Source organism: Elgaria multicarinata, chromosome 1 (genome assembly GCF_023053635.1).
Source record: "Elgaria multicarinata webbii isolate HBS135686 ecotype San Diego chromosome 1, rElgMul1.1.pri, whole genome shotgun sequence".
Taxonomy (NCBI): domain Eukaryota; kingdom Metazoa; phylum Chordata; class Lepidosauria; order Squamata; family Anguidae; genus Elgaria; species Elgaria multicarinata.
The window spans coordinates 102,262,778-102,274,870 of NC_086171.1; the positions used below are offsets into that span (position 1 = coordinate 102,262,778).

The following is a 12,093-nucleotide window of genomic DNA, read 5'->3' on the forward strand; positions in this document are numbered from 1 at the left end:
TGGTGGACTGGGATTGAATCCCTTTTGCGAAGGCGACAAAGCAATTTAGAAAAGAAGCAGTCCCATTTCATCCTTATTCGGAAGTAAGCCCTTATGTACTTAGTTGAATGACTGGAACCCTCCGCCCACTTACTTGGTAGGAAACCGTATTGCTTACAGCGCTACTTCTAAGTACGAATGGATGGGCTCGGGCCGCAAAACCACCACTACCAGCATCACCCAGAGGTACCCAGCCAATGTCTCCAAAGCGCACGGGGAGGAGATAGATAATAGGAGGCGGAGGCGGGGGAGGGGGCACGGAGAAAGGCAGGGAGGTGGAGTGATGTACAGAATTTATGAGGCTGGCCATCAGCAGCAGTAGCAGCATCCATCCTCTTCAAATAAAGCCGGGAGGGAGGGAGAGGCACTCACTCTCCAGACACATCCCTCTTCTGATGACCGTCGTTCCTCTTCCTTAGGAATCCAGCGGGCTCGAAGGAAATCGAGGGGGAACAACACGAGCCGCACCTCACCTGGAACGAACCTGGGGTACCTGCTGCCACGCAAACCAGCCGGCGCGCAGCGCAGCCAAAGTCCGAGGGCCGCGGCTGAGCGTCCAGGGCCAGCCTGCCTTTGACCGCCAAAGCGCAGTCCTTCGGCGAGCGGAAGGCAAGGTGGCACCTGGAGCGCCAGAGCCGGGGCGCGCGCGGGGGGGCTGGGCAGGCGGACCAAGGCGAGGAGCGCGACCGCGCGCCGTGGAGACGCGAACCATGCCTTCGACGGCGCGTGTCGTCCAGTGACCCGGCTGGGAAGGGCGCTGCTGGCTGCAGAGGCGGCGGCGGCGGCGGCGGCAGCAGCTCCCTGGTCAGGCGATGCCCCAACTGGTTCTCCGGCGCTGGGCGCAACGCCCCACCTAAGCTGGGGGAGCAGAAGCCGGGCCAGGTGCAACTCCGCGGAAGGGAGCGCTTCATGCGAAGCCGGGGCCCCCGAAGCGAGCGCCAAGGGCCGGCGAGGCGCGGGAGCTGCGCCTAGGAGGATGGCGCGCCTGGACTGGTCGCCGTGCGCCACTGCCCTCCTGGCGGCGGCCGCCCTGGGCCTGCTGCTGGGCGGGGCCGGCTCCGCCTCCGCCTGGAGAAGCCCGAGGGAGAGCCGGGCGCCGGGCTCTCTGGCCGGGGAGCGCTGCTGGCTCGGCGGGGTTCGAGCGACGGCGCGGCCGCAGCACGCCTACGCTGCCTACCCGCGGTCGACGGTAGCGGGGGCGGCGGCGGCAGCAGCAGTGCCCCGGGCGCCTTCGCGGCTCCGGCGCGTGAGGAGCTCCGACGGCAGCAGCGTGGAAGCCACGTGGGGGGAGAGCAACGCCGTCCCGCTGCGCCAGCGCGCCAGAGCCGGCCCTTCCGCACAGCAGACGCCGGGCGCCGCCGCCGCCGCCCTTTACTTCTCCGGGGCCCGGGAGCAGCTGCTCTTGCGTCCGGGCGTTGTCGCTGAGCTGCCCCGCGGAGAATTCACGGTCGAGGCCTGGGTGAAGCCTGAAGGGGGGCAGAGCAACCCCGCCATCATCGCAGGTAAACGGGAGGGCTGATCAGAGGGCCCGAAGGGAGACGGGTGCGTGTGTGTGTGTGTGTGTGTGGGGGGGGTTATGGGGCCAAGACGTCTGTTGACTGCCTCGGAGGACATAGGTAAAAGACTTCAGGGCAGAACCCAGATCCACACGGGAATCTCGCGGCGTGAGGATGTTTTCTTAAAGGGGTCGCCAAGGTCTCCCAGTCGGATCGGGACGACAACCGCGCTGTGCGCGCTTAAAACGCTACTCGCGTCGGAGAAAATTGGAGAAGGAACCAATTTTAAGTTCCTTCTTCCCCCCGGGCCCAAGAATAAATGCGGGCATTTTTCCCCCCGTTGCGTTACATGAAGTCTCAAAATTTGTGTTTTGAGAGGGGAAAGGGGGCTTCTGCAGGTAGTAAAGAGCCACAAGCAGGCACGCATTGGATCGGGCTGTAACAGAGCTTAAGGGTGCAATGCTGGGAGTTGTAGGACTTTTTCTGAGCTCCATCACACTGTGGGGAGGGGGAGAGACGCTCCCTACCGTCGCTTCTCCGCCCATGTTTTCGTTCCTCAGTTACTTCCTCTTTCAAAAGAGGAAGTACACGAGGAGCTCGAGGCCCATTGAGTCAGCTGTTGTAATGGCGCTGCAATTCCGTGTTTAAAGATACATCGGACTTAATGAGGGGGTTTTTTTGTCGTGCAAGGAAGGGCAGAATGGGCGGAAGGCGCGCGACGTCATGTGAGGGACCTGAGCAAATTCTGTGAGTGCCTAGTAACGAGCATGCAATAAAATGCATGTCAGATGGAGCTTTAGTCTAAACATAGATAGGATTGCGCCCTAAGATGTGTTGTGGAAGTGTAAAACATGGCATCTTAGTGTTTGCTGTACCCACCCTGGGGAAAAAGAGAAGAAAACTGGTTATCAATGGACAGTAATAATGAGCACTCCTGTTCTGACACCAAGAAGAAGAGCTCTCTATAACACTCCATCTACCTGATGAAGTGTGTTACAGTCCAAGAAAGTTTATGCCTGAATAAATTTGTTAGTCTTTAACGTGCCGCAAGACACTTGATCATTTTTGCTGTAATAGACTAATACAGCAAAGATGATAAGCTAGAAAACGGGTTCACATTAACTGCGGCAGCTGTTAATTACTTGAAGCTTCAGTGAATTCAGTGGAACTTGCCCCCCAGTAAGTGTGTTTAGGGTCTTCTGCCTTATAGTCTGATCCTATGGGGTTGAATTCAGATCCGGGGTGCTTATGGATAAGGCTTTTATGATGCCAGCATCAGGCCTCGTTCTTGGACTTTTATGAAGTGTCCAGAGGTAGTCATCTTCTGCTCATAATGTTCCTATGTTTTCCCACCGCTGCTCCTGCCTTTTTCTTACCGTAGAAAGTCCATTAAGGAGAAAAAGGTGGAATAGCTGCATTATGCCTTCTAAAGGGTAGTTGTTGGAGATCTCTGTCTGGAAGCACCCTGTCATACTTCAAGTAGACCCTTTGAAATCAATGGGATTTAAGTTAGGCATGACTAATTTAAACTCCATTGATGTCAGTGAGTTTGCTCTAAACGTGTCTAATCTGGATGCAATTCATGGTTACTTAATGAGCACTAAATCCCCCTGTGTTCACTTGGGAATTATTTCCAAATAAGTAGGCATAGCGTTGTGGCCTTAGTATCCATCTGTGTGCATTTACAGGCATATGCACTTAGGATGAGATGCATCCCCCCACTTTGCTTAGAGATTTGACATACAGAGAGGTTAGGCAAGAGAGCTAAAATCTGAAGAATGGCTATTCTAGTAATTTATCCTACCAAAACTATAATAAGACGTGTGTGAATCTCTCCATAGCGATAGTGCTTTACCAGGCACAAGTGCCAGAAAATTGAGACCAATTGTCGGTATGGCATTTGCAAGGTTCCAGGTTACTTCAAGTCTTTTTGTCTGGTCAAGTTCTGCAGTCATCAGATTCTTCACCAGGCTGTATTTGAAGTTGTGGGGACTTTGAGAAAGTGCAGATTTCTACCCTGATTATTAGTGCCTTTATCTTGAAGGCCTCTCCAATGGCAGAAATTGGTTCAGTAAAAAGAATCTGTGTCTGCTGCTGTGGAACTAGCAGATCAAATGATTATCCATCTGAAATTATCATGGAAAGCTCATTTCTTAAGCAACAGAAAGTAACATCTTTTACGTGTGTTACCTTGTCAGATGTGCTTCCAGCTGCTGCAGATAGGGATCAAACTACACAGATCCCCTTTCTTTGCTTCTCTCTCTCTCTCTCTCTCCACCCCCCCCCCCCCCGGGAGTTGGATCCTTTTGCATCACTCCTAGAAGATTGCCTGAATGCTTGGGTTGATGCCCCAGCATTGAGTGGAGGACAAAGAGGTCCTACATCCTCAAGCACAAATCCTCAGTAATCCATTTTGGTTCCAGTGGCCTTGACCAAGGTACGGGGTGTGTAATGTGCTGTGTCAGATGCAGCTGGAGGAAATCTCCATGTCATACAATACAAGCAGTTAATTCATAAAAGGAGTGTGTGTGTGTGTGAACAAGGATATTTTGCCATTTCAAAGCAGGGTGTTATAGGTACAGAATTGGGAATCTGAATTGATCTCCTTTGTGGAGTTATTCACCCCAGTCCATAATGGAAGCAAAATACCCTTTGCAGAGTTGAGTGAAAATCAGACATGCTTAATTTCGTTCACATCAATAGGACTAGAGGGCTAATTTGTGCACTTGAATCTCATTTATCTCAGGGCTATACTTCTCATTAGGTTAATATAGCGTGCAGTTAATCCTCACCGCTTTATTTACCTTAGTGTAAATGTATGGGGGCCCAATACAAATGTGGATGACCACATGTGGGTAGGGGAGAGTGACACATTTCTGCCTAGTCACTCCCCCCCTCCCCCAAATCCCCATCAACGCTGCAAGGACTAAAAAAGCAAACAAAAATACTCCATTCAATTTAGCATGTTGTTTAGCCCCTCGTTCTCAACAGAACTTGGGAAGGCTTCATTAGGGTCAACCATAATGTTACAAAATAGTGTATAAGCTTTCAAGTTCTCCAGAACTGTTCATCAAGCTGGCTGGTACAAAAAGCAGGAGGTGAGGAAAAGAGGAAAACCCCAGAAGTAGAAAAATTTGCCCAGATGCTGTAGGTCTGTATTTAGATTCAGTCTCAAGATGGAGATTGCAGACTGAATTAATTAGTATCAGCTAGATGCTGTAGATATCAGGTTACATGTAAGATTCTGGAATAAAAAAGCAATGGCGAGCCCCCATTTTTTAAAACATGAAATCCATCTGTTACCTAGATCTGTTTCTAAAACAAGCAAAATACATGAGTTCCTGCTTAGGCAGAGAACAGAAGTAAATAGAATTATAGAATAGTAGAGTTGAAAGGGGCATATAAGGCCATTGAGTCCAACCCCCTGCTCAATGCAGGAATCCAACTTGAAGCATACCTGAAAGATGATTGTCCAGCTGCATCTTGAAGGCCTCTAGTGTGAGAGAGCCCACAACCTCCCTAGGTAATTGATTATGTTGTCGTACTGCTCTAACACACAGGAAGTTTCTCCTTATGTCCAGCTGGAATCTGGCTTCCTGTAACTTGAGCCATTATTCCATATCCTGCACTCTGGGAAGATCAAGAAGAGATCCTGGCCCTCCTCTTTGTGACAACCTTTCAAGTAATTGAAAAGTGCTATCGTGTCTTCCCTCAGTCTTCTCTTCCCAAGGCTAAACATGCCCTGTTCTTTCAGTCTGTCCTCATAGGGCTTTGTTTCCAGACCCCTGATCATCCTGGTTGCGCTCCTCTGAACACGCTCCAGCTTGTCTGCGTCCTTCTTGAAGTGTGGTGCCCGGAACGGGATGCAATACTCAAGATGAGGCCTAACCAGTGCTGAGTAGAGGGGAACCAGTACTTCACGCGATTTGGAAGCTATACTTCTATTAATGCATCCCAAAATAGCATTTGCTTTTTTTTGCAGCCACATCACAATGTTGGCTTATATTTAGCTTATGATCAACAACAATTCCAAGATCCTTCTCGCTTGTAGTATTGCTGAGCCAAGTATCCCCCATCTTGTAATTGTGCATTTGGTTTCTTTTTTCTAGGTGTAGAACTTCGCATTTATCCCTATTCAATTTCATTCTGTTGTTTTCAGCCCAGCACTCCAGCCTATCAAGATCACTTTGAAGTTTGTTTCTGTCTTCCAGGGTATTAGCTATCCCACCCAATTTTGTGTCATCTGCAAATTTGATCAGCGTTACCTGCACCTCCTCATCCAAATCATTAATAAAAATGTTGAAGAGCACTGGGCCCAGGACTGAGCCCTGCGGTACTCCGCTTATTACCTCCTCTCAGTTTGAGTCCAATTCTGTAGCCAACTGTGGATCCACCTGTTCCATCTAGTCCACTTTTAGCTAGTTTTCTAATCAGAGTGTCATGGGGTACTTAGTCAAAAGCTTTGCTGAAGTCAAGATATATTATGTCCACAGCATTCCCAGAGTCTACAAGGGAGGTTACCTGATCAAAAAATGAGATCAAATTAGTTTGGTAGGATTTGTTCTTGACAATTCCATGCTGGCTTCTAGCAATCAGTGCATTGTTTTCAAGGTGCTTACAGATTGACTTCTTTATAAACTGCTCTAAAAATTTCCCAAGGACTGATGTCAGACTAACTGGTCTATAGTTCCCAGGTTCCTCCTTTTTGCCCTTTTTGAAGATAGGGACAACATTAGCCCTCCTCTACTTGTTCGGCACTTTACCAGTCTTCCATGATTTTGCAAAGGTAATAAACAGTGGTTCTGAGAGTTCTGCCAGCTGCTTTATTACTCTAGGATGCAGTTCATTGCGCCCTGGATTTGAACTCATTCAAAGAAATTAGGTGTTCCTTGACTGTTTGTTTATCAATCTCCAGCTTCAGTCCTGCCCCTTCAGCTTGTACTTCATTTTTGCCAGGGTGGTCATGAACCTGCTTTTTGGAGAAGACTGAGCCAAAGTAGGAATTGAGCACTTTGGCCTTTTCTTTGTCATCTGTTAGTGTGGTGTGTTGGCTAAAGTGTCGGACTGGGAGTCAGGAGATCCGTGTTCTAGTCCCCACTCGGCCATGGAAACCCACTGGGTGATTTTTGGGCCAGTCACAGACTCTCAGCCCAACCTACCTCACAGGGTTGTTGTTGTGACAATAAAAGTAGAAAGGAGGTTTATGTACGCCGCCTTGGGTTCCTTGGAGGAAAAACGGCAGGATATAAATGCAATACTAAATAAATAAATAAAAACAAATTTGCCATCGTCACTGTGTAGTTAAACCACCATTTCTTTCCTCTGTCTTTTACTTTGCACGTACCTGAAAAAAGCTTTTTTGTTCCTTTTAGCATCCCTTGCTAGCCTCAGCTCATGCTCTGCTTTAACCTTCCTGATGTCATTCCTGCACTTCTGTGCTACTTGTCTGTACTCTTGTTTTGTAGCCTGGCCTTCCTTCCACTTACTATAGGTATCCTTTTTTGCTTTCAGGTCATCTCTAACCTTTTTGTGGAGCCACATTGGTTTCCTCTGTTGTCTTCTATCTTTTCTCCTGGTTGGAATTGTTTGTAATTGTGCCATTTAAATTTTCTTTTTTAAAAACTTCCACCCATCTTGGACTCCTTTTTTCATTAGAGTCACTTGCCATGGGACCTTACTTATCATAGTTATGAGTTCATTAAAATAAGCTTTCTTAAAATCCAGAGTATGCATATGGCTATACAACTTTTGCTTCCTTTAAAATCAAGAATTCAAGTATGACATGGTTGCTTTCGTCCAGAGTTGCCGTAACCGCCACTCCATCCACTAAGTCATCCCTATTGATCAAGGATAGGTGATCCTCTAGTTCCTTCCTCCACTTTCTGTAGGAGAAACCTATCATTCATGCATGTCAGGAATTTCTTGGTGTGGGGGCACTTTTGGCAGAATTTGTCTCCCAATAGATATCAGGGTAATTGAAATCCCCCATCACTACCATATCACACTTCCTTGAAACACTGGCAATTTGCTTATCAAAAGTTTCATCCTCATCTTCTCCTTGATTGTGTGGTCGGTTGTAGACCGACACTATCATGTTCCTTTTATTCCTTGCCCCATTAATTTTAACCCAGATGCTCTCGATGGGGCTCCCAGGCTCATCCTCCTGTATTTCTGTGCAGGGATAGGTATCTTTAACATATAGTGCAACTCCGCCTCCCTTTCTATTTCCTCTGTTCTTTTTGAATAAGTTATATTTATTTTATTATTTATTTATTTATTTATTTATTACATTTCTATACCGCCCAATAGCTGAAGCTCTGGGCAGTTCAGTTGCTATATTCCAGGCATGGGAGTCATCCCACCAAGTTTCAGTTATACCTATCAAGTTGTATTTGCCTTCATGTATTAAGAGTGACAACAAGGCTGGCACAAGACTTCCTGCCATCTGAGGCAGGAGGACATACTGCTAGGTGGGGTATGTGAACGTGATGGCACTTCCAGGGAGAGTGCAGAGGGAGTGTGAGCTACTGTTGATGCTGCCGGGCCGGGCTGGGGGGTGGGTGGGGCAGGGGCAGAGAGTATTAGCTGCTGCTGCCACTGCCAGGAGGGAGCGTGATCTTCCTTCATGGTGCTGCTGGGTGGGATTGGGGGAGCGTGAGCTGCCATTGATGCTGCCCGGGGAAGGGGGAGTGTGAGACGATGCTGCCATCTTCTTCTGTCCCACTTGCCATCTGCCTTTCCCTCAGTACCTTGTTTACCTTCTCCTTTGAAGAGGTTCTCACTTGATCATTGTGCATCCTGGCTGCTCCATCTTGACCATTGACATTGGTCCCTGCTTCACTTGGAAGCACACAGTTTCTCACTCTTAACTTTACTACTTTTAGTCCCTGATAGAAATAATTTCTGTGGTGATAGTGGGGAACCTAAAAACAAATTTATAGGAATTGTGTGTATATGTCTGTGTGTCTCTCCAATATTTCTAGACTGTTTCTCCACCCAAAGGTTTTCAATATGGCTCACAAAAATAAAATGAATAACATATAAAATGAACAATGAAACACAATACATCTACACGCAACAACTCCATTAAGCAGCAGGGGCATGATCCCAGATAAAATGTAAGAATAAAAACTGGGGCAGGAAAATCACTCAAGACTGAAGGCACAACAAAATAAAATAGTTCTAACAGATTATTGGAACATCTATAGAGGGAGAGTTATACAAATCTCTGAGGGGAAGGAGATCCACAGCCTGTACAAAATACATTACACTAGTTCAACTACATTGCTTGTTCAACTTTGCAAAAAGAAATTTCAATTTACAGAATGCTGGATTTTTGTTTTGCTCTAGATTGGAATTTGTAACCTAGTGTTGCATTTCCAGGTATGAGAAATCATACTGTGGTCAATCTTAACATAGTGTAGCCAACAGTCCAAATACCTGAAGGATCATAGAATCATAGAATAGCAGAGTTGGAAGGAGCCTACAAGGCCATCGAGTCCAACCCCCTGCTCAATGCAGGAATCCACCCTAAAGCATTCCTGACAGATGGTTGTCCAGCTGCCTCTTGAATGCCTCTAGTGTGGGAGAGCCCACAACCTCCCTAGGTAACTGATTCCATTGTCGTACTGCTCTAACAGTCAGGAAGTTTTTCCTGATGTCCAGCTGGAATCTGGCTTCCTTTATCTTGAGCCCATTATTCCGTGTCCTGCATTCTGGGAGGATCAAGAAGAGATCCTGGTCCTCCTCTGTGTGACAACCTTTTAAGTATCTGAAGAGTGCTATCATGTCTCCCCTCAGTCTTCTCTTCTCCAGGCTAAACATGCCCAGTTCTTTCAGTCTCTTTTCATAGGGCTTTGTTTCCAGACCCCTGATCATCCTGGTTGCCCTCCTCTGAACACGCTCCAGCTTGACGTCCTTCTTGAATTGTGGAGCCCAGAACTGGACGCAATACTCTAGATGAGGCCTAACCAGGGCTGAATAGAGACGAACTAGTAACTCACGTGATTTGGAAGCTATACTTCTATTAATGCAGCCCAAAATAACATTTGCTTTTCTTGCAGCCATATCGCACTGTTGGCTCATATTCCGCTTGTGATCGACAACAATTCCAAGATCCTTCTTGCTTGTAGTATTGCTGAGCCAAGTGTCCCCCATCTTGTAACTGCATTTGATTTCTATTCCCTAAATGTAGAACTTGGCATTTATCCCTATTAAATTTCATTCTGTTGTTTTCAGCCCAGCACTCCAGCCTATCACGATCACTTTGAAGTTTGTTTCTGTCTTCCAGGGTATCAGCTATCCCACCCAATTTTGTGTCATCTGCAAATTTGATCAGCGTTCCCTGCACCTCCTCATCCACATCATTACTAAAAATGCTGAAGAGCACTGGGCCCAGGACTGAGCCCTGCAGTACCCCACTCGTTGCCTCTCCCCAGTTTGAGAAGGTTCCATTGATAAGTACTCTTTGAGTCCGATTCTGTAGCCAACTGTGAATCCACCTAATAGTTGTTCCATCTTGCCCACTTTTAGCTAGTTTGTCATCTCTTTCCACAACAGCCTGCTCCTGCACTAAGAACTTCTGCTGAGCCAGGCTCTTCTTTAGGCACTTCTGTCAGAGGTATAGTACGTGTCAACATAAGAAACGACTTTCTTGGCAGCCCTGATCAAAGAAGCTCCTTTGGCACCTGTGTGTTGCAATCTTTCTGGCACCAGACTAAAATGGGCATTTTTAAAATTTGTGTAGTTTTTTTTTTTAATTAAGAGTTTTAGCTCTTGCTTGATTACTGAATCTTATGCTTTGTTTGAATGGATTGTGCACTGCCCTGGAATTCTAAACAGAATTGAAGGGAGGTATAACAATGTTTTAAATAAATATGGTTGTTCTTCTAGAGAGGCAGCCCCAGGGAGACCTCCAAGTCACTTCTAGCATTCTGTGGCTTCTGCTGAAGGGAGCCAGCTGTGCTTTGTCCTTCTTCGGGACTGTGGGGAGGAAGAGATGTGAGGAAAAAGGCTGTCACAAACATCCCTTGCAAACCGGGACCTAGGAATCATTTGCATCCAACCTGCAGCACTTGTATACAAGTGAAACGTCAGCTTTATGTTGAGCCCTAGGCAGCTGATGAGAAAATAATGTCAGATCACTCACCATCTGAAAGTGATAACCAGGATTGCTCAAGTTTTGCCACATTTTTTTTAAACGTAGGATTTTATTTTGAAATAAAGTTAAGGATATAGACAATACGAAGGAAGAACACATGTAATACATTGGTATGCTTGTGGAACAGTTAGAGTAAAACTGGCTATGCAAGAAAAGCACATTAACTATTGAGAGAGCTAACTGAAATTTGAGCAGGAGTAGAGGGGCTTCCAGATAGGAGATATATAGAAACCATGGCGCCATCATTTTCATTTTAAAAAGTGGAATATCTTGGACATTCCCAATCTGCCCACATTCCTTACAGCAGTACTGATTATAGTTTGGATCAATGTATTAGATGAAGCCTTGCAGGGCTAATGTACCACTATCGACAGCGTTGTATTATGCTTCCTTAATACTTGTTATTGATTTGATAAGTTTGTCAAAGAGGTCCAGATACAATGTCAATCCACACCTTCCAGACACTCACTTAAGTAATTTCCCCCTGCCCATACATAGGATGGGTTGTCATCCAAAAATGGCATTTGGGGTCTATTTATTTATTATTTTATTTATTTATTTATTACATTTTTATACCGCCCAATAGCCGAAGCTCTCTGGGCGGTTCACAAAAATTATAAATAGATGTTAACAGACATTTAACAGAAAAATACAGCAGCATCCATGAAGGATTCAAAAGAAGTGGGTGGGTGTTTGGCTCCTTTTTGATGTGAAACTGGCCAGGAAACATTAGTTCAGCTTTTCTCAAGACAGTTGCCTAGGAGAGAGCTTCCCCATTACTTAATAAATCAGTTAATCTGTACAGTTTTTATTACATTCCAAGCACAAAAGCCATGGGGATTGTTGTGTACAGCAAATTCTAGATGATGCACATTTTTTTAGAATGGAAATTAATTCCTGCACCCAACAGAACCTTTTACACTTTTTTTGGATTTCTGTAGAATTGCAGCATATATACAGTCATGACTGTGAAGATCCAAGAACAAAATGCCCAAGAACAAAGGCTTGTTGTTGTTTATTCGTTCAGTCGTTTCCGACTCTTCGTGACTTCATGGACCAGCCCACGCCAGAGCTTTCTGTCGGTCCTTGCCACCTCCAGCTCCTCCAAAGTCAAGTCTGCCACCTCCAGAATATCATCCATCCATCTTGCCCTTGGTTGGCCCCTCTTCCTTTTGCCTTCCACTTTCTCTAGCATCAGCCTCTTCTCCAGGGTATCCTGTCTTCTCATTATGTGGCCAAAGTACTTCAATTTTGCCTTTAATACCATTCCCTCAAGTGAGCAGTCTGGCTTTATTTCCTGGAGTATGGACTGGTTTGATCTTCTTGCAGTCCACGGCATTCTCAGAATTTTCCTCCAACACCACAGTTCAAAAGCATCTATCTTCCTTCACTCAGCCT

General features: G+C 46.3%; 1 protein-coding gene across 1 annotated transcript in view; it reads left to right on the forward strand.

Annotated features, from left to right (window-relative positions):
* The first annotated feature begins 1,015 nt into the window (after positions 1-1,015).
* PAPPA2 (pappalysin 2) overlaps positions 1,016-12,093 on the forward strand; it is a 180,756-nt gene continuing 169,678 nt past the window's right edge. Inside the window, exon 1 of the mRNA XM_063130342.1 lies at positions 1,016-1,541. Coding sequence (XP_062986412.1) covers positions 1,016-1,541 — 526 coding nt within the window. The remainder of the gene's footprint in view (positions 1,542-12,093) is intronic.